The sequence below is a fragment of the Carassius auratus genome, chromosome 27 (assembly GCF_003368295.1).
Source record: "Carassius auratus strain Wakin chromosome 27, ASM336829v1, whole genome shotgun sequence".
In the NCBI taxonomy this organism is placed as follows: domain Eukaryota; kingdom Metazoa; phylum Chordata; class Actinopteri; order Cypriniformes; family Cyprinidae; genus Carassius; species Carassius auratus.
In genome coordinates this window covers 18,567,021-18,590,071 of record NC_039269.1, presented here as the reverse complement: position 1 = coordinate 18,590,071, position 23,051 = coordinate 18,567,021, and the positions used below count along the sequence as shown (strand labels likewise).

Here is a 23,051-nt window from a genome sequence, read left to right as displayed (position 1 = left end):
TCCAGAACGCGTGTCTTTCTCCAGCGCTTAAACCGATCTGATGGTCGCGAAGTAAAGGCATTTACTCTAAGTGTAATCAGGGAGATGCTTGGTGCAGCAGCGAGAGAGAAAGCGGCGTGGTTTGATGCAGCGCGCTCTCTTGTATGCGCTCTCGGGATCATTTGGAGACATGTGCGTATCTCTCTCTCCCTCTTTGTAAACTTCACTGGCATGGCCAACATGGAGAACAAATACTAACACGTGGATCGCTTTTGTTTACTCTCGGACTTTAAGTAGTAGCTGTGAGCTCCGCCTTAATGAACGAATTTATCGTGATTCTCGTAAAAGAAGAGAGTTGCGCAATGCTATGCTGAGAGCCGCGAGGTCTCTGTCCGATATGAGAGAATGGATTGCATTTGTATTGTTACGACCAAGGTAAGCGCACAGATTAACGGTGATTTACTGCGACCATCTGAATGAAAGCATTTACCGCATGTTGTTGTTATTAATTCTGTTTATTGCTGTGTACACAATATAATAGCCATACTTTGCTAATACATAGTTATGGCAGTTTTATGATCTTAACTGTTCCTGTAGGACCCCCTTAAAATGCATAAAATTTGAGACCTTGGTGCCAACTTTATGTAAAGTCAATAAACCTCTGCTCACAAGACAATACAATGTGATAATGGAAGTTTTTTTTGTCCTTTTATTATTGTTGTTTAACCAACACTGTAATTCAATATTCAAGATTGTGGAAACAAAATCTAATTAAAAGTTTTAGAATCTGCCATTGAAAATCTATATTGACCACTGATCAGTGTCCCTCTCATTACCCTGTGTTTAACCAGTTCTCTATCACCTGTCAGGTTAACTGGCTTTTCTCACCTTATGGTTTGAGAAGTTTGAGGCGATGTGCTGTTTTTTAAACTCATTTATTAGTTTCATAGCATGCCCATATTTCCAGCCTCCGTGCTCTGCTCATGCTTTATTTTTCATTTATTATATAAAACCGTTTTAGGGATGTGCTTTCATTATATTACCCCTGGTGTGATGTCACGACACTTTCATGGTATCTTAATTAAGTTATTTCATTTCAGTACTTCATGTCATGTATATCTGTTAATATATGCTGAACATGCAATGCTGAATAGGTCATTTTTTTGCTGTTTTGTTTGTGAGAAAGAAAGATAGCAGCAGGACGTCTGTACAACATCTGACATTCTGTATGCAAAGGCTTTTCCGCACTGCTTTAATGCTGTTTATCTCATGGGCCTTGCTGTCATTTATCTTGACCTTTAGGAGGCTGTAGAACAGTAGACTTTTATTATCTATAAATTAGCCATAAATGTTCTTTAAAACCAACAGCAGCTTTCAGCCTGTCACCATGATGCAAACATGAATTATCAGACATACAGTAGTAGGTCTTTATAGGTTTTTTATTTGATTGCGCTGCTTTTCCATAGTGTTTTCTTTGTAAAGATGGATGTAGTTGACTGCTGTGCCCGCGTCTCTTGTAGTGTCTCATGCATAAAAACGCCATTCTAAAAACACTGTGCTCAAGTTAGTAGTTCACTCCCATCTTCTTACATGTTTTACTTATTCCGCTGCCCACATCGCATCTTTGTCAAAACAAAAGCGCATTCTGTGTGAATGGTGCTCAGCGCTATATTTATGGTCTTTCTCAGAGCGTGTCACATGTTAGCAGTAATCACGTGCGCCGACATGTGTTTGGATTGTTCTTTTCTCTTCACTGTTATCACTGGCATATTGTCAAAGTGTCTAATTCTAGCATTTGGTAATATTTCTATTAGAAATTGCGATTCCTCGATTTCATAAAAATAAAATTGTGACAAAACAATAAATTCAAATTAATTATAAAATCGTGAAAATCTCCCAGCCCTGTATTGGCCTGTGACTCAAATTTATCAAAACAATATATGAATAGTATTTTTTCGGTCCATTCTGTAATAATAAAATTGTGTTATTGTATGTTAAACTGATTTGTGCCAGTGTATTATTATATTAAAAAATGTAAAGTAATTAATAGCGATTGAAATTACTACATTTTGCCCATGAAAATCTTCCAAGCAAATGTAAATCTGGCAAATGGTAAATTTTTTGAAAGCTGGTCTCACAAGGGATCTAGACCTGTAATCTGGACTTTATGTAAAAAAAAAAGTTGGACTGCACTGCAGAGTGCAAGCTACAGCAGTTTATGCTTAGTTTATAAGCAGTTTGGCTCAGGCTGGAGTAATTTATTGAACTGAACTTACAAACTGCTGTTTATTTCATTCCTGAAGAGTTTATGGTTATTTTATTTTTTAGCTGCAGCATACGTTTACATTTCTGATCCCTAAATATAGACTAAATGACATTTCCAAGTAGACTGATGAATAACCTATGAGCTTCTGTTGTCAGAAATGTTGCAGATGAGGCTATTTCTGCTCAAGAGAGCAGGGTTTGTGTCCCTGTTTGGGAATTCTCAAAGAGCTCTCGCTTTCCATCTCTTCCCCTGTCTCCCTAACCTCTGACACACCCTCCCCTTGTTCTGAGTGCCTGGATTTGAGGCGTCACAGAGGATGGGTTCCAGTTGTGTGCAGTGACTGCATGTTTTTTGCATGCATGACTGCTCATGCTCATGTCTCCTCTGGTCTGTGCCAGCCTCAGGGCATGTCAGGCTTGCGGTTAAAAGCACATAGATTTCCATGTGGGCTTTGCATCGACTTCACCCAGGACCAGGAGACAAAGTCAGGAAGAAGCTCATTTTCTGTACATTGTTTTTTTTCTCACAAAAGTTTATTATATTATCAGAGTTGAGTATCATTTTCCTCCTTTAATAACCCTCTTAAACATTTTCATTGCCTGCCCATCAAATTACTGACCCTACCATCCACGTGATATTTGCTTGTCAAGATTATGCACTCTGAAACATTTAAATCAGGGTTTACAGTTTATATGCTTTTAATAGTCTACAGGCCTGTTAAACTCGGCAGTGCCAAAGAGCTCTGTAGTAAAAACTAGCCATAGAGTGGCCTAAGGGATTAAACAGACACAAGTAATTCAACTCATTTGTGCTTGTGTATGCACTGTTTAAATCTGTTTTAGTGGGGCTGTGTGGAAGTCACTGTAGCGTAGCCTGCATCAAATGTCACATTATCTCTATCCACGCAAATAAATGACTCATTGGCTTTGATATGGACTGTTCTCCTCTGGGCATCACAGTCTGCGTTAATCACTTCCTCCAAATACACAACATCTTTAATGTTAGTCTACTATGACTAGTTCTCGATAATGTCTTGGGAGGTCTCGCAGCATTAATATACTGAAATAAACGATGGAGGCTCCATTGTTATCTAAATGTAAAGTGCTGTACTGTATCATGTGTCATGTCTCTCAGGTCTTCGTTGCTCTTGTCATTTTTATGCATGGTGGTGATGTCAAGCTTTTTCTTCCTCCTTGTGCTTTTATGCTGAATTATGCATATAGTGGCTCTGCGATGTTAGGCTGGAACATAGTATCTCCTCTTCCAAAAATACGTTGTTTTTTGTTCCAAAAACCTACCGGTCAGCTCTGTGTTACTAGGCTAAACTTAGGTTTAAGGCTGTTTCAGTAATTGTAAAAATGTAGTTCACAAAACCACTTTCTGATGTATGTTTTCCTCACATCAGATGTTAGTCCATATGGACCCACAGCTCTCAGTGGAGATGTGGTGTAGCGTGACGAAAGGTGTGGCACTGCTGAAAGAGGGATGAGTGTTTTCTTTAGGATTCAACAATATATTTCATCAGTTAATGTATTTTTGTTTAATGTCTCAAAGTAGGGGTTGACCAAAAGTGGATTTAAGTGATGCTGATATCTAGATTGGACTGCAATGTCCAAACATTATACTGAATCATAAAAATGTAGTGTACTTTTTAAATACAAATATATTTTAATATATTAGGCCTATACCATGATCATTCATGTTAATTCATATTGCTTTTACTAATGGTAACAGTTGAGTTAACTTTAACATTTGAAAACACTTTGATGTTTATCCAAAAAAAAAAAAAAAAGATTACTATTAGGGCTGCACAATAAATCGTACGTCATATTCATGCACATCTTGTCATATATCATGATCTCATCAATATTATACATCGATATTATGAAGTTTCCAACCTGCTCCATAGACTTTTTATTGAAAATGCCTCCTTGTCATTTCTGAATTATAACAAAAAACAGAACAATATCTAAACGCTGCTTTGTGACAAGGTGTACAGTAATCACCCTTCAGCCACTGAACATTACAAGGATTTTTTTTTATATGTTAAAGCATCAACAAATTACTTTCAACAGACTATGAGTAAACCCAAAATTTTGATTATTTCTTTAGAAATATTAAGGGTGTGGTAAATATCCATGTAATAATATAATGTATGTCTATATTGTCTTGCAGTACGTTGCCTTAAAATACTTTCTTATAGGGATTAGAAGTTTAAAGGGGAGATATTTTAAAGCATATTCTGGAAACAAACCTGGCAAGAGATGTTTTTTTTGTGGAGGAAACTGAGAAATTCTTAGTTCCAGTGCATCTAGATACATCAGTAAATTAAATTGGGAGGCCAGACCACAAATACACAGTATTGTCTTTCATATTTTTACAGTAGACTACACAGATACCAATGTCTTAGCAATAGGGATCATAGAGGTTATTTCACACTGATTTGAGTGGTGTATAGTTTTATGAGTTAAAATGTAGAAAAAATAAATTATTTATTTTATTTCTTTCATTCTTAAAGTGAGAAAAGAAGGGTTGGAAAAGGGAAGCTGTGTTGAACTCTTCACTACTTAACTACTTTTCAAATTTAATTTAAATTAGTGGAACAGTGAAGATTTAGTTTGTGTATAAAACTCCCCAGTAATCTGATTGTGAATATTAAGTAATTAAAAGATTCTTAAAAGATTTACTTGTATTAATTAGTTGAAAAACAGGAGAATACAATATAAGCAGTTATACAAACAGTTACCATATATATATATATATATATATATATATATATATACACACACACACTGTGAACCTAATTTAGGCCAATTCTCACTACTAGCCCAACACTTTGACGCAGCAGGCTTAATATTCACCCTCATTAAAGAAACATATAGAAATATGAAAAAATATGAAATTAAAAAAGTTTAAACTGAATGGATTTTGGTAGTGTGGCTACTAGGGTAACAATATAAATATACTTTGTTGTGAACGCATCTGAAAATTACATGTACAACACCGACTGAGCTGCTGTAGGAAAAATGTCCTAAATGTGTACTTTATAACAGCAGTTTCAAACTGAATCAGCATACAGTTTAAAGTGACTTATCATCCTGACAGATGTGCATGCTGCTTAAGATGTGTTTTTCTCAGTGCAAAACTTTTATCCTCATCTGTAAATTAGAAAGTCACACAGACATGCTTTGCAAAAATATTTGACATCCGAAAGGGGAAGAAGTTTAAATCTCTTTCCCCATTTACAGCAGCACAATAAACTGCAGCATGAATAGTTACCGCCGGTTGCAACAGTGATTACAGACTTTATTTAGAGACAAAGCAGTTGTTTAATAAAAATCATCTTGATCATCTTGGCTATTTGTGTTCATAAGCATAGCATGTTCAACATAAAATATGAAACATTTTGTTGCCTAGTCTAAAGTGGGTTAGCTTGATTCAGTCCTTAAATGACATGCTAATTTGGTCATTGGACACTGTAGATAAAGTTTTTGTGTGTGTGTGTGTGTGTGTGTGTAAATTTGCATCCCTCTCCTGTGTTTGCTTAATGCATTACATACTGAAAATCTTTAATTGTTAAAACTAATTGAAGGAAGGCTATCCAGCTTCTTATAAAGGTGTGCGTGTGGTTCAACTGTACTGCACATGCTTGTTTCTAATAGCAAACTAACAAAAGAGTAGATCATCTACTTTTATAGCTTAAACTTAGATGGAATCCCTCATTGTCATCTGATAAATGCTCATCTCTGTGCAGCAGGTGCAGCAGAGCGTATGAAAACTCAGACTCACAGCATTAGAGTCTTGAGCTATGGATACAGTCCACAAGGTGGAGCTGTGTGCATTTATTTCATGCTCCCCAAAGGCGACATACTTTTCTTCCAATCACTACAGCGCTTTGAGTTGGAGATTTGCAATTAAGTCAATTACTTGGTTAGATTGGTGATGTGTGTTACTTTTTTTTAAAAAACATAGGGACCTGATTAATAGAATGAGGGTTGCTGTGTCACAGTGTTGAGCTAGTAGTGAGAATTGGGCTAAATTAGGTTCACAGTAAGTGCTCACATGCTCATTAGAGGCTGAAACTGTGAAATGATTCACTGTAATTGTTTGTAGTAAAGCAGAGCCCCCTGAAACAGTCTGAGCAATCTGCCCAAATAAAATAATAAGATCAAGTATTGTAGTTAGTTCCATATCCATAAAATACAGTAATCATACACATTTTTGTTTCAGGGGTTTAAGTGGTTCAGTTATCACAGATGGTAGCTTTTTAAATATTAATAGAAGTAAAGAAACTCTAGACTTGATGATGAAATTTTCAAGCTATCTCAGAACAGGTTGTTCTAAAGCTTCTCTGCTATCTTTGGATCTACAGGCAACTGAAAGCAAACCTACATAGGCTGTTGTTTGCTAGCAATGAAGATCTTCATTAGGTGAACACTGCGTGTGCTGTCTACAGTTCAACGGGTGTAGATAGGCTACATTTGATTACAGTACATGATACCACCATGACATTACCAGTTTGTTGTACATGTAATTTATAGATTAAATACATTGTATCATTTTTATGTTAAATAAGCTGTCACAGAGTATGAAATGAATACCCTCCAAAACCCCCGTTATCTCTGTTCCAGAAGGAATGCCTTTGCATAGACACCACTAATATTGATATTTCCACAATATTTACACTTGCAGAAATATACATTTGTTGACTTTTTGCAGAACATACAGAAGAAGATCCATCAATGTCCATTTGGTTTGGTATGTTCAGGAACTTAGCCGTCATGTGAGGATGTTTCACTCTTCTCCATGTCAGATGTATATACATATATAACACATAATTAATATACTTTAAAATATAATTTAATTCAGTGATGCAAATCAGAATTTTCATCAGCTGTTACTTTAGTTTTCAGAGTCATATGATCTTTCAGAATTCATTCTAATTTATTTATTTATTACCAGTTTTGCTGCTTAATATTTTTTTAGGATTATTAGATGAATAGAAAGCTAAAAAGAACATAATTGATAGTAAATCAACATATTGGAATGATTTCTGAAGGATTATGTGATGGCGTAAAGGCTAAAAAAAAAAGATGGTTTTATTTCTATCTTTTGCTTAGTGTGTCAGTAGTAAATATCAGTTTACATTTCCAAACATTAATTTTGCCATTAAATGTAATAATCCAGTGAGATTTTTGTTTGCACAAGGAGTCTGACAGCAGCCAGTGCTCCACACAGAGATCTGATCTCACCATCATCAGTCTGTCTGGAATAACATGAAGAAACAGAACAAACTGAGACAGACTGTGTGTCATAGCACACAAGCATTTGGGTGATCGGTAACCCTGAACGGAGTTTGCCAGCATTAGTTGTATTGCATGTTGAGTGATGCATATATATAACAAAAACGGCAAGATCTGAGTCACACTTGGACAATGAGGCATGCTGACAGCCGAAATGACATAAAATGGGGGTAATTTACGCTAGTAGTTCTACTGGCTTGGAGCTCTTTGACATCTGCACAATTTGTAGATACGCATGAGAGAAGAACCTCGTAGATCTTAGGGAAGTCAAAAGAACTGTACAAAAAGTGTGCTGCTGCTTATAACAATATTATTTTGCCTTGATTTTATTCTAGGATTGCAGCACTGGCAGGAAATAGCACATGTATGTGCACGCTGTGTACGAACAGGATCTCATTAGCGTTAAGGATTAGATTAGTGTGTATGGCAGCATTTTGCTACATCCCTTTTAGCTTGACTGCTGATTTAAATTTTCCTGAAGCAAAGTCATGGGAGAGATATTTGTCATTGCAGACCATCCCCCATGTTACTGCCTCTTATTGCCCAGTGACCTGAATGGTTAGTCCAGTGTGAATGTTCAACGGACATCTTAATCAAATGGGAAAAAATAGACTACAGTAAAGCTCAAGTAGCTCTCTGTCTGGCCCTGTCACGGTCCACTTTCTCCACCGTATGGATTCCATCCAGAAATGGCACCGTTCTCAGAAGGTCACAGCCAGACTGTCCAGTCAGCTGCCAATGACATTCTGTCATCTTATTGGCCAGTCTCTGAGCCCCCCCCCCTCCCTCTGCACTTTTTTTCCCCTCCATGTAAACGTGCAGGAAGCCAGTCCATTAATGCTCCTCCTCCTCCATGCAAGACTGTTCTCCCTTAGGATGTTCATTTGCTGTTCCTCTCACTGGTAACCGCTTTGGCTTTTTTCCTTCTCCTCAATCTATCAGATGACGTAGAGCACCCACGCTGAGGATGAGACAGAGAGAGACTCATCCCTACTCCTGTCTGACGAAGCCCATGTGACAAACACCACGCGCTGCAACAGCTTTACTGTCCCCTCCCTTCCTCCCCTCACATCTCTCCTCCTCTTCCCTCGTTCTCCTCACAACTCACTGCGTTGTGCTCACTGTGCCGTTCTTCACCTCTCTTTTGGGAATGAGACGGTTGTCTGGTGTCTTGTGTGGTAGAGAAGATTTAACCAAAAGAGCCAAAAGGTTGCATTATCTTTTCATGCAGCATGGCTCCAACGAGGCCTCTGAGTAAACATCTCCACCGTGACTGACAGCTGAGAGGTCGCTGTTTAAGAAGGAGAGCGACGGAGCGTAGAAGAGCGTTAGGAAGGTGAAGAAACTGATTCTTCTTTCAATCAAGTGAAGCAGGAGAAGAACAACATTGAGAGACACTGGAATTCTGAAGCTGTGGTGACAGAGAGGGGGGCGTGTGGAAAATTCGCTGGATGAAGGAAGCAGACTGGCTGTCCCTTCCCTGGCGTGATGGAGTGAGACGAGGAATGAGGGTGGATGGTGAGAGCGGGCAGCAGCAGCAGCAGTGGAGGGGCAGGAGGAGGAGGAGGTGCGGGGGGAGGTGGTGGAGCAGGAGGTGGCCGGAGAGGCAGGAGCAAGTTTCGCTCACGGAGGCGATTCTCCGGTTCTTCGCTGGCTGAGCGGCTCAGCTGCCATAGTGGCGAGAAAATGTCACCCAGCATTAAGAAGTTGAACTGTTTCTCGCCCATGCTGTGCCACTGCAAAGTGGCCTGTACGAACAGCACCATCTCTCTCATGTTTGGATGCAAGGTGGGTCGTGGAGCTCTCTGCTCAGTTTCTCTGGTTTGCTTTATGTCAGATCTAGAGGACAGACTGTGAGAATCTGTCCAGCATTTGCTTCCAGGTGTTGCTGCCAAAATTTCCTTCTGTAGAGCTGCCAGAAAAAATCTGAGGAGTCTTCAAGGCACATACAGTCAACTTGATGAGATAAGAGAAGTTGAGTAGGGATATTCTCACAGAGTGCTGCCATAAAACACATATGAATGCATATGAATGTATAGGGGAAGGTGCAAACATTGGGTCCTTACTTTTTAGTTACTTTTAGATTATTTTTTCAACCTCTTCCCTTTATTTATATGAAAAGTCAAGTCTAGTAATCAAAGTTGGATCAGGGCATGACCCAGGATGCACCCGGGCCCTGTGATCCATCAGCTCTCTATGCATGTGTTTACACATCGTATATATAGGCTTTGTGTTCACTAGTTTGTATTAACAAGAGATCATAAAAGCTGGATGCATAATAATTATAAAACAATTGTGAGATTTTGTTTAAACTAGTTTTAGATAAAATGTTCCATATCACAACTCACGACATATTAACTTTCTGAAGGTATTTTATGTTAACTTCTAGCATGTTTACAACTTCTTGTCTGCTGGTATTAGGGCTGTCGATACACATGTCTGGGGTGTCTCTCCGGTACAATTGTACCTGGAACTTTTTTCCCCAGGAACTATTTTCCCCCAAGACCTGTTGCTTTCTGCGGTCTAAAGTATTTATAATAAGACTAAATATGATATAGAATACCATTGCCTCCTTTCATTTTCATTTAAACAAATTAATAGCCGCAGATAGGTAGTTCAGGGAAATGTGTATGTATACAGCCTACATTACAATGAAATAAAATATTATATCAGTTGCCTTTTTTGAGTAGGGATACTCAAAAAGAGTATCCTGGAGCCGATCATCTCCAAAATTGGTGATACACATTTTTAAATAGGTGCTGTCTTTATAAATAAACTGCAGATTTGAGTTTTAAACAACTACATTTTCGCCTGAAATACTTTTAAAACTACATTTCATGGCATACAATAACAGTAGTATTTTGAAAATTATCAGAATAAATGGGGATTGAAATCACAATGCTGCGTGAACTGAACCAATCAGCATGTTTAGTGCCCAAGTCCCACCCCCTGAAAGTTCTGGACCTTTGAGAAAGTGCTACCTCGCAAGCAAGGACTTTCTGAGGGGCAATTTTTTACCCAGAACTATATTTAGATCCTGGTTCTAGCGGTGGCAACACACCGAGTACCATCCCAAAGTCCCTAGTTCCTGGGTAAAGTTCCTGCTGTGGAAACTTTAACGTCTTTAACCAGTCATTGGCTAATCTCTGCTCTTACTGTGGTTAACACTCTGCTCACCAGTAATCACGCTCTATACAGTGATGGAGATTGCACAGATTTCATTGTATTAGCTTAGGGTAAAGCCTGCGTGTTCTTAATGAGAACATGTCACAGTAATGCTTTTGCTCTGGGATTATCCGACTTTTCAAACACTTACAGAATCTTATGTGTGGAAATTTATTTTTATGCTGATTGTGAAATTGTAGGTTGAACTATTTTTTTTGTACATGCTTCAGAACAGCTGATTGTGGTGAATTGGTTTCAATTAATGTGTCTCAATTTTTGTTTTTGTTTTTTTATTTACATCAAACCTATGGAGAGATAATTAATTTAAATTGTTATGTAGTCACTCAAAAAGTCGTGGGAGTAGTTTAACCACATTGTCCTTTGGCCTTTGGCATGATTACTGTCTGTATGGGTGCCGAATGGCATCAATGCCATCATGGCATTAACTTCTCAAATCCTTGTTGCAAAGCCCATAGGATTACATGTCATCTGCTCTGTTCAGGATTGACATTCAATTGGAATTCATTGTTAATTGTTAAAAATGTTGATAATCTGAAGAAGTCAAGTCACCTTTATTTAAATAGTGCTTTTAACAATACACATCATCAAAACAACTAAACAGCATTAAATAGGAAAACAGTCAGTAATGCAAAAAGGCAGTTCATCATTGAATTCAGTGATGTCATCATCCCTCTCATTTCAGTATAATTGCATCTGTCCAATCAAGTCGACGATATCGCTGGAAATTAAGTGTCCCCAACTAAGCAAGCCAGAGGCGATAGCCACAAGAAACCAAAACTCAATTGGTGACAGCATGGAGAAAAAACCTTGGGAGAAACCAGGCTCAATGGGGGGGCCAGTTGTCCTCTGGCTAGACAAAACCAGCAGTTCAATATCAGGCTGCAGCAAAGTCATATTGTGCAGACGTATCATCTTTTTCCTGTGGTCTTGTCCCGGAGGCCGTCTAGGAGACAAGATCTGCATACCAATTTTATAGGTGTTTTATAGGAATCGACTATGCATTCCATTCATTTTTCAAATTTGTATGTTTCTCTGGGTGGCGAAAAAATATAGAACTGAGTATCATCAGCATAATAGTGAAAGCTAACGTTGTGCTTCAATGTTGATATCTCCCAAGGGTAATATAGAAATCATAGAAAGTAATGGCCCTAGTACTGAGCCTTGAGGTACTTCATACTGTACTTGTGATAGATATGATACCTCTTCATTCACTGCAATTAATTGATGGCGGTCAGATAAGTACGATTTTAACCATTCTAATACACTTCCATTAATGGAAGTGGAAGTTTATTCAAGAGAATGTTGTAGTCAATAGTGTCAAACGCAGCACTAAGATCCAATAGGACTAATATATAGGTACAACCACGAGCAGGTCATTTGTAACTCCAATACAATAACTCAATACTATGATACAGTCTAAATCCTGACTGGAAATCCTCACAGATACAATTTTTTCGAGATCGGTCTATAATTAGTTGTGTTTTTTTGATGAGATGCTTAATAACAACCAGTTTGAATGTTTTGGGCACATATCCTAATGACAATAACAAATTAATAATAGTCAGAAGAGGATCTAGAAGTACTGCAAGAACATTGTGAACTTTAGCCAGTTTTGAAAGCTGAAAGAAATTTATTTTGAAAGAAGTGTTTTAGCAGCTCAAATGGTTCAATTCCCAGGAAACACATGTACTGGTAAAAAAAAAGAAAAAAAGGTATAGCTTGAATGCACTGTAACCTTTGAATAAAAGCGTATGCTAAATGCATAAATGTAAACGTAAATGTAACTGACATGCTTAGCTTCCATAGATGAGTAAAAGAAGGATTTAAGCGCTTGTAAATATTATATTGGCTTAAACATGGCAAAGTTGTTTTTAGGTCATCTTTAAGCAATGACTGTCTTAACCTAAGAATTTTCTCTGATTAAACTGGAGGGAAAACAGCAGTGTGACAGTGATGTATGAGGAAGCCTATGCTGGCTGTTGGACTGCTGCTCTTGTAAATACTAATTTCTTAGTCAATCGTCCTTTGTTCTAGAACACACTGGCTGAATGCAGTTTCTTAAGAAAACATGGAAGGTTATGATGGCTTTGGTAGGTTTCTTGTCGCTGTTGCTCTCAATTTCTGTCATGATCCATTGATGTAATAATGGCAAGTCAAGCTATATATCAAAATTTGTCAGGGTTACAATACCTCACACTCGCAGTTAAACTAGAGATACACATACACTTATCAAGTCACCTTTATTTATATAGCGCTTTAAACAAAATACATTGCGTCAAAGCAACTGAACAACATTCATTAGGAAAACAGTTTGTCAATAATGCAAAATTATCACTATCTCTGTGTTCTGTAGAGTCCAATTTCTCTGGTTTACTGCTTGCAAATTCTCCTTGCGATCTAAGGACTTCGATAGAGAGAGGCTGGCACATTAGACAAAACTCAAATTGGACTAGAATGATTGATACTAGTCATTTCTCTGTATTTTCTTGATGACATGAAGGGCAACATATGAAAGAATGGTGACTGAGGAGAGGAGCTTTTGCTGCTGTCTGGACTGTCAGATTGATGACAGTTTTAGTGACAGTTTTAGCATCTGATCACACAGATGGGATGACTGCCCAAGTGCCATGTCACGTCTCCCCAGATTTTGTTGTTAGAACCATTTCCTGTGATTCTCCTAAAGAACTGGAGCCAACAACTTGTGAGGATTTAGTTACAGGCATGGCTTTACAACATTGCCATACGATCACTATGTAATAACAGCAGGACAACATTTATCCTGCCGGTTAATGCATTAAGACAAATGTAGAACTAAAATGCATTGTGTAATTGTTACAAGAAATTATACATATTTGGTTGTAGCTCCTGGTTATGCGTGTTTATAGTGGTTATCAGTAGAATATGACAGTAGACCTTCACAGGATATTTTACATAATGCAGATTTAGATGATCAAATTTGCCCCCTTATTGTTCTAGCATTGACCCTGGGTGCTGTCCTATATTATTAAGGAGAAAAGAAGAGTGTCTACTGGATTATTTTTATTCTAAAACTTTTTAGGATGAGCTTATGTTCTAGTGAGTGGAATGTTGACAGTAAAATTTTGAAAATATCTCTGAAGCACATGTAAACTTGTTCTAATACTACCTGCCAACTCTCTTCAGAGATTGCAAACTGATAAGTGTTGTAAGCCGAAAGAAACTAAAGATCCTTTAGTTATTTGTCTATATGTCTTTGTGAATTCATATTTCTAACACCTTAAAAACATTTCTTAAAAATCATTTGTTCTCAAATAGCAGAACTAACTAACTAGCACTCTAATGAAAATATTGAAATATAAACTATTTGAAATGCCCAATAAAAATGTATAGAAAGTATTTTTATATTTTACATATTTATTATTTTTGTATTTTTTTTACATTATGTATATAATTACAATTGTCATACATCCCCCTGTGAATAGTCCATGATCAGACTGTATGATTAATAACATATAGAGTGCCTGAATCACTGAGTGTTTGTGCCACATAAATTTACCTGACGTTCTCAAATAATCTTGTCACATCCAAATAGAACAGATTTTCCATTTTCTTTTGTTTTAAAACCTATTTTACTGTTGTTGTTTTTTCTTTCTAAAACATAAATATATGTTTGTTGTTTTTTTCAATTCAGTTCTACTTAGAAGTTTTTGCTAGCTTCACTATTACTAATGCTCATACTTAAGGTTAGGATTTGCACAACATCAGCGCATAACGTGTCTCGCTGTGTTTGTGCCACGTTAATGAAGGATACAACACTTCTTTGACATTTCTTCACATGAAATTTAAACCTGTGGGTAATGCAGACAATTTGCCATGTAAACCAGGTTATGGCAGTGTGTTCTTATTTAAAGCTGTGAATATTGGCAAAATGTGCAGAGGTGGAAACTAGAGTCAAAGACTGAAGTCAGATTGGATCCCAGTTTGCAGAGGTGAAGTATCCGGTGTATCCCAGGAAAGCTCCAGATTGAATAGTGAGCTGCTTACCTCAGCCACAGAGGGCCATGACTCAATAGTGAGTGGTTGTGGTTGCCAGGAGATCCTCCTCCTCATGCTCTCATCAGGGAAGACTGTGAGCTCTCCTCTTCTATCACGTGCTTCTGCCCACATGCTCTACACATTGAACACCTACAAATCAGTCTTAATGATAGCAATTCTTCATGCAGGTCTTGCTGATATTTCCTTTTATGGATGTTGAAGTAAAATTACGTAACATGGTAGTATTGTAAGGGAAAGACTTGTGGCCAGATGCACAAAGAAAGAGCTACGTCTTTGGTAGGGCTGTGTATCATTCAAAAGTTTTCGATACCAGTTCATGAACAATACTTTTTTTCGATACCATTGTTATGAAATCAATTTTAACAAGATTACATTATCTAAAAAAAAAAACTTTTTATTTTTCAGCTTGATGATGTTTATACAGACTCAAAAACATCTTAAAATGCATAGCTCAGACAGAATCAGGATTTCTATTTATTTCCACTGATTTACTGATGAGCATTAGCAGATAACAGTGTTGTCTGCCTGTGTTCTCTCTACCATGATTGCTGGTCTGACTCGGAGGTAATAACATTTAATTTCCGCAACATTACATGGCCAAAACACACATTAGATGGCAATCTGAAGTTATTACAAACACTCAATGGGGGTTTAAAGTAAGTTTTGAGTAAATTATTTATTGTCTTATGTAGCATGATGCTACATTGTGCATGAATGGTCATGCAACACACACTTTCGGTCATGTATTATGAGCGGACATCTCCATATGATCAGAACTCTGTGCAGCTCCCATCATATCATGCCCCTTATCATAGCCGCCTGCTGCGAGCTTCAGTTTAAATATTGCGTCAAAATCAAATCAATTTGAGCGATTTAAACCTGGATGATTGTAACCACTCTAAGCTTGTCTGTCTTTGGAAAGCTAGTGTGTCCTCGACATAGTGATAACACTCTTGCCTTCTCTAGTGCAGCTCAACCAGGTCTCTTCCCATTCGTCAATCTTTGTGATATCACAAATCCCGGAAAATATGCGTTGTAGTCCAAACGGGTCGTTTGTTGTAGTTTTTGAAAATGTATTTCTGTTAAATAAAATATCTCCTTTTGAATTGGACTTTGAGCTTTGTAACTTTGCAGATCTGTTTTATGCTCAAGCAGCAACATAACAGGCTAACTAAAGTTAAAAAAGTGAAAGAGCATAATTTAACCCTTTTAAAATAAAAACGCACCAGTGTAAATGTAGCCTACCATCTAAGGGGGCTGGGACACATTCACACTACAGCCTCATGTGTAAGCCACATCTCTGAAGCCGTCTTTCCACTATCTCCACTATTTTTGAATGACTAGCGACAGACTGGAAGTAATTAATTTCGAATGGATAGTAGTGCGGGAGCTGCATGGAGTTCCGATCATATGAGTATATGTATAGTTCGGATCTGATTTGAACTTTGGATGCGTTAAAATTTATAAACTTCTGTGGCTAGACCGTATGCGACCAACCAACCGGATGCTATGTATTCTATTTAAAACTATGAGCGTAAGGTAAGAATTACCAATATTTTGTTTACTTTAACATTATTCTTTAAACACTATTTCTGTAAAATGAAAAGTAGAATAATTATGGCAGAAATTATTATTTAATAATTATCAAATAATAAATAACTTGGACAAACCATCCACTCTTGTTCAATGCGAATGTCGTATGCTGGAATATGAGCAGTCATTTATTCTGTCATCACCCGGGTGCTGATAGCACAGGCATGCACAGTTGAGACCTGAGCAGCACATATTTAAGGTACCCTTTTTCACACTTTTTTGAAGCTTTGATTGTGTTTACTGTGTGCAATATAACATGTTCATGTTTCGCGTGTAAAAAAACAGTATTTTTCACACAATTCACCTATCTGTATACCGCGGTTTTCACTGTCATAAAACGGGCTGACGACTTCCTTGTTCTATAAAGTCCCTCCTTCAGAAATACGTAACGAGTTCTGATTGAGCCAGCGGTTCCTGTGTTGTGATTCGACAGCAGCTGAGCGCAGGCTGCCCTCCTGGAAACATGATTGGACTAGTTTTGACAAGCAAGTGGGCAGGAGCATGTGTTGGAGATGTACTGTACTTATAATCACACGAGTGTTTTTACTGACGAGATTCTTTTTTTTTTTTTGCACAGCTCTAACATTTAGTTAACAAAGCTAAACAACGTCGCCCTTTGTGTAATAAGTTACATACACTGTTAAACGCAGCATTTACCAGTTGTGGTCCATAAACAACGCCTTCTCCAGACAAAGAGTGAACTGCTCCATTTTTCAAGAATAATCTTTGTGCAAATCCGGCATTAAACTGATTGAGATTGAAGAAGCTGTCCTAAGCAGGCTGTCCTCAGCAAAATGTGCTGCACATAGTTTTACATGTGGACTATAATTTTCGGGAACCGAATTAAACATAAATTGTAGCCATTAATCTCCAAGTACAGCGTCCCTGGGAAGGCCAAACAAAGGTGATTGGACTCTGAGATGAAAATAACAGCGTTTCGACGACATGGCGACAAACACAAACTAGGGCTGGGCGATAATTAGATTTTATCGATTAACTCGAATTTGACGTTAAGGGCGATTTGTTTTTAATGAAAATCGGTTTTCTCTTTAACTTCCACCACCGGCTCTCCCCTTAAAACCCTGATTCACATGTTAACATATGGTGTCGTTCCGCGGCCGGCTCGCGCCGTGAAGCGCCAGTTTCGGCGTCTGGTCTATTTTTTGCGTGAGCCGCGAGCAATCCGCATCAATTCCGGGGGGATGGGTGTCTGAGCAGAAGCGCTTGTCGACCACCGCGGAGAATACGCGTCTGGTGTGAACAGGCAGCGCGTGATTTTTCGTTACACGCCACTTCGGCGTCCGGTGTGAACCAGGCTTAATTAAGGCTTCCGTAGTTGTGCTCGCCCTCCCCCCGCATTCCTTACAGCCGCACACAGACAACATTGCAGTTAACAGTGCAGAGCTCGTTCCAAAGAAAGGCACCGTTTCATCCCTTGTTTGGAATTGGTTTGCTTTTTTAGTGTCAGATAGTGCCTGCCATCTCGTTTACAAGCATGTTTTGAGGCTTGTTTCCTGTTACACTTATGCACAAAGGGGAAATTTAGATTAAACTGCATAAGCGAAAATCAGAACAAAATAAAGAGTACATTTGTTTTGATCAATTTCTTTGTCGGTTGTAGTTTGTTTTTAAATAGAAAAAAATCGATTACAATCGAAAATCGGGTTTGGTGTGAAAAAATCGGAGATTTTTTTTGTAGGCAAATTCTGTTAAATAAAATATCTCGCTTGGCATTGAACTTTGAGCTTTAGAATTTTACAGATATTATTTATACTCTAACAACAACATTACACACTAACAAAAGTTTAAAACATGGGATCACGAAGAACGGGATCTTTAATATGTGTTTAACCTAAAATAATTTAAGCTTTGTCAGTTTAAACATTTAAGAGCCAAAGGACGCAAGGTTGCATGAGCAGTGAGAAGATTTGTTCCTGCACTCATCCGAAGCGCGCAAACCCACGCCTTAGAATGCGTACTAATGAAGTATTTTGTGTAAATGGACACATTCACACAAAAATTATGTCAAAATGCCCATCTTGGTAAGTATCCTATAGCAGACGTAGCCGGATTAGTGCATTCTCTTAAAGTGACAGTTTTTATATCAGTCGAACAGCAACAAAAAAGTAATCACTCACTACTCTTGATTGAAAAGATTTTGTTACTTTAATAAAGAATAATATTTAATTTATACAGTCCAATATGCAATGCTGTTTTACATTTGATTACTTTATTCAATTTCTGTACCTAAAAAGTAATGCTACCTTAAAAAAACAACAACAACAACAACAACAACCTGAGAATCACTGTTTATTTTTTGCATCTTTACTCTTGTATTTATTTGTGCTGTTGCTTGTAGTTGGATAGAATATTTCTTTTTTTTTTTTAATTATAGTTTTTCCATAAACATAGCACATACCGAACTGTACCGAAACTTTGACTCTAAAACTGTGAACCAAACTGAAGCGTGAAAAAGTTGAACCGTGCCACCCCTAATTTTGGGGGACATTTGATTTGTGACGAAGCATTCAAACATTAATTATATTCATTAAAATGATTCATTTTACAGCTATGTATTTTCTGCATATAAATAATGTATACTATGATAACATAAAGATGTAAAATAATGTTCCATAAATATGTTAAATAAATACAATTCCAAATTTAAGGGTTTACAATATCCCCCCAAAAAATATGAAAACCACAGCGCCCTCTTGTGATCCCTGAGCTCTGGTTTGAAAATCTGTTGTTATACATTGTGTTTGTCTGGATACTCTCTCAGGATAATTTGTTAAAATCTCTAATAAATGGACAACATATTTCATTTCTTGACATAATGTATTTATTTGTGATTGAGTCTTTGATCATAAGGGAGGAAGTAATGTATGTGCACATTTTGCACAGATAAGTGAAAGCAGAGGAAATTGTTTAAGAATGATAACTGTCTGATGGACAGATGATTTTTAATAAGCAAATGTGATGATTATTTAGAATGAGAGTTAAGATTGTTATCTAGGATGACCTCAAAGCCCATTGTTACATTTTGCAAAATATTGTGGATGATATATAAAGTTTTCTCCTATACATGTTTAATGGGAAGAAAACCAAACACGTTTCAGTGTCAACTCCTAATTACCTTTTTTTTTTTCATGTAAATGCATAAATCTAAGTGGGTAGCCGGTACAATTGACCCTTGTGTTAGCTTTAAATAAGGCTGCTTGAATCACCATCTTACCTATAGCGAGAAGTAGACTGTATCTGATAAAGCTGTTGCCATAGCAACTGTGGCCATTCTCTGCCTCTGTGGAAACTGCTCATTAGCTACCTTTCTGTGCAAGCATGTTTATTTTAGAGGAAGGGAAACCCATTCATTGTCATGTGAAAGCACTACTGTAGTGCAAGGGTTTGATTTGAGAGTTTTCTGTGTTTCTAGAATAAAAATGTGGATAAGTATAGGCTAGTTGATTACAACATATATGACACTTCAAAATGTATATATTGTGTAAAGTTCAGCTAAAAATAAAAAATGAGGGAGTATAAATTATTTACTTGTATTTATTTTATTCCTTTAGAACTGGATGATTTTATTTTTCCCCAAACCATTCTATCCAGACACAGTGGTAATGCTTAATATTAAGTGACCTTTTTGGAACACCTTTGAAAAATGCCGATGCTTATTTTTCCCATGTATAGAAATCATACAGCAACAGAATGTTTCAGGCTCTAAAGAGTCTATACAACTTTATATTAGGCTCATTATTGGGTCTAAGTTGTCCTGGGTATCTTAGGTTTTGTGAATACAAGTCCTTATTATCCTCAAAGTCTCTCCTTCACTGCAGTTCTTAAATCTTATTATGTTTTTAGTATGTTTACTTTCAGATCATATCCAGGTTAATAGGGTAAGGTCATAAGTATTTGTATCAGCTGAACATGAGATTGCTGATTATCTTACAGTTTTTCAACCAAACATTTCAATTCATCTCTTCTTTCAGTCAAAGCTTTCCATAAATTTCAATATTAAAGTATCTGCCATCCCCAAAGCCAAATTCCTTTTCCATCCTTTTGCACTGACTACTGGTTACTACAATTAACTAAAACATAAACCTCCAGTCTTTAACGTCTTCCAGATTTCATGTTTATGACCGTCTATAGGCTACATGTCTCAGATATTTTAGTTCTGTTACTTCCAAAACTTAAGTAAACTACCTTTTGGAACAACTTTCACATCTGGCGTGTGGCTTAAAATTCTGTCTCTGTAGGATTCTTATTGTTTTTTGGAATATAGGGATTTTGTGAGTGCAGTTCAAACCAATCACAAACCATGAGTACAAACCAAGCAGGTGTCAAAGGGAAACTAAAGCCTCAAAATGTCTCAGATCTCCTTACAACATGGTATTCATCTCATCTTGTCTAACTGGTCTCTGTTGTTCTCTGCAGAAGTACAGACACCATGATGAAGACACAGGATCTCCACAGGAGCAGAGCTCGCCACAGATCACTGATGAGGCTCCTGGGCCAGAGCTGGTTCAGGTGGCTGAGAAGAACCTCTCCCAGATTGAAAACGTCCACGGTTATGTGGCACATGCACACATCTCCCCAATGAAGGTAGGGCCTGATCTTGGAATATAGACTTCCTGATCGGTTCACATTTTTTAACATTTGCTGTGTTGTCGATCACCTCAGTGTCCAAATTCTACCATTCAGTTTGTTATAACTGTGTTTTCCTCACTTTTTACACACACAACACACAAACACACCCTGGTTTTAGAATGGTGTCCCCTCTTTGGATTATTTCAAGAATACAAACAGGCAGCCATCAGAATTGCTTTTGTATGGTCAATATGTTTGTTGTTTTACTTTACCACATGCAATCAAAAGGAATAATTTTGTCTTAATTATACTGTTAAGTCAGGATAAAAAAAAAGTAATTCTATCAGTAGAATGATAGGCTAATCTGTTGTATTGCTGAATGGACATCGATCAATATGAAAGACTGGCATAGTGGATAAAAAGACATGTATTGCTGCTCTCACTTCTTTCCAAGACATAACGTTTATTAGAGTTATACATGAGATATAGGACATGTATTTAATGGTTTTAGATGAGCTTCTTTAAAATGTATACTTTTAGTTGATACCATTTACTCACCCTAATGTCATTGCAAACCTGTATGAATGACTTAGAACTTGATTCTCAGGTTGTCGAGCTACAAAATGAAGAAGAAAAAATTGTCCATATTACCTGAGCGCTATATTCCAGCTCTTCTGATATCTGAAAAAGACTGAAATGTTGTTTGTTGTTCATTTGAAAGTTTCTGCACAGTGTATGTGTGAGTAAATAAAACGAGGGAGCTCCCCCTCAGTCCTGATCAGAACCTAAGCCACAAGTAGCAGACAAAAAAAAGAACCCAGATGAGAAATAACACCTGCCACTTCTCATAACCTTTACTGCTCACACTTAAACTGGCACCTTTTCATTCCATCAGTCCATCTCAGACACACCCTTGCAATACTGTTATGGCCCAGGCTTATTGTAAGTCACCACCGCATCTCTTTAGAGACCTTCTAACAGCACCCAATCCATCCCCCCATATGAGGTCACACTGTATGCGGATATTTCGGTTATTTCTGCAGTAATCATGTTCTTCAATAAAAATTAAGGTAAAATAAAAAGACAATATGAGAAACTCAAAATATGGAAGAATATTTTGTTATTATTAGAATATTAAATTAGATTATTTAAATATATTAATATCAACTTATTAACTTGCATATTTAAGTTATCCTGCGGGTCCCTTGGAAATTAGCTTAGGCCCCATAGTTAGCCCTGGACCATAGGTTGAGAACCACTGCTTTAAATAGTGCTCCTACCCTGGTTACCCTGGTCTTTTAATATCGTAACACTGCGAACATTGTGGTGAATGTCTACTGAATAGGGATAAAATAATTATTATTGACAATGTTGACAATTTAAAAAAAAAGTTGACACATTTTTCTGTTGTTGAATAGTTGATATATCTCATATGACCCAACGTGACTAATGTGACCCAAAACTGTAATTCAGGCCACCCAGCTGCAATCCAATTGAGACATGCTTATAAGAATTGCAAACAAATCAGATTTTTTACAAAACTAAAAAGAAAAAAATGCTTTCATGTACGGGTCCTGATATACTCATGGTGTAAGTTCTTTTTGTTTGCTTTGGGGTAATAAGAAGTTCGATATGAACAAGCAGCTTTTTGCTGTTAGTGAACATCCTGATGCTGAGAATGGCATTCGTTTAGACGAATGTGTAAATATATGCTTTGTGCTTTCCTCTCAGTAACAAAATAAATGCAACAAAAATGACAGCATCGGATGGAATTGCACAATTCTACATAAATATAATTTTTTAATATAAAATAACAATAATTCTAAAATAATAATATATACATTTTAAAATAATCATTTAGAGAACTAAAAATAATGTGTGACATTATTATTGCTGCAGTCTATTAGAAAGTGTTTAATTTGAATTAATTATTAAACATTTTAATGGGGTCAGATGATGTTGCCAAAACTGTGGTGTGTGTCCCGGTTAGAACACTGGCGCTACAAGACAAAAACAGTAAAACCCATTACAAATGAGGCATTTGTTGCATCTAGTGGGACATAATTACAGATTATAATAATTTGTACTGAGTTTTTATG

General features: G+C 37.2%; 1 protein-coding gene across 19 annotated transcripts in view; it reads left to right on the top strand.

Annotated features, from left to right (window-relative positions):
- The window catches only part of dlg1b (discs large MAGUK scaffold protein 1b), a 149,273-nt gene that overhangs the window by 61,427 nt on the left and 64,795 nt on the right, over nt 1-23,051 (top strand). For 18 of the 19 annotated variants that reach the window (XR_003276023.1, XM_026206357.1, XM_026206356.1 and 15 more), the window contains one exon: nt 20,800-20,967. Coding sequence is in view for 18 of the 19 variants with exons in the window: in XM_026206357.1 (XP_026062142.1) it covers nt 20,800-20,967 (168 nt within the window). In the remaining variant the exon portion in view is untranslated. Of the gene's footprint in view, nt 1-8,358; nt 9,337-20,799; nt 20,968-23,051 lie in introns of those variants that run through there. The other variant, XM_026206373.1, reaches the window with a different exon arrangement.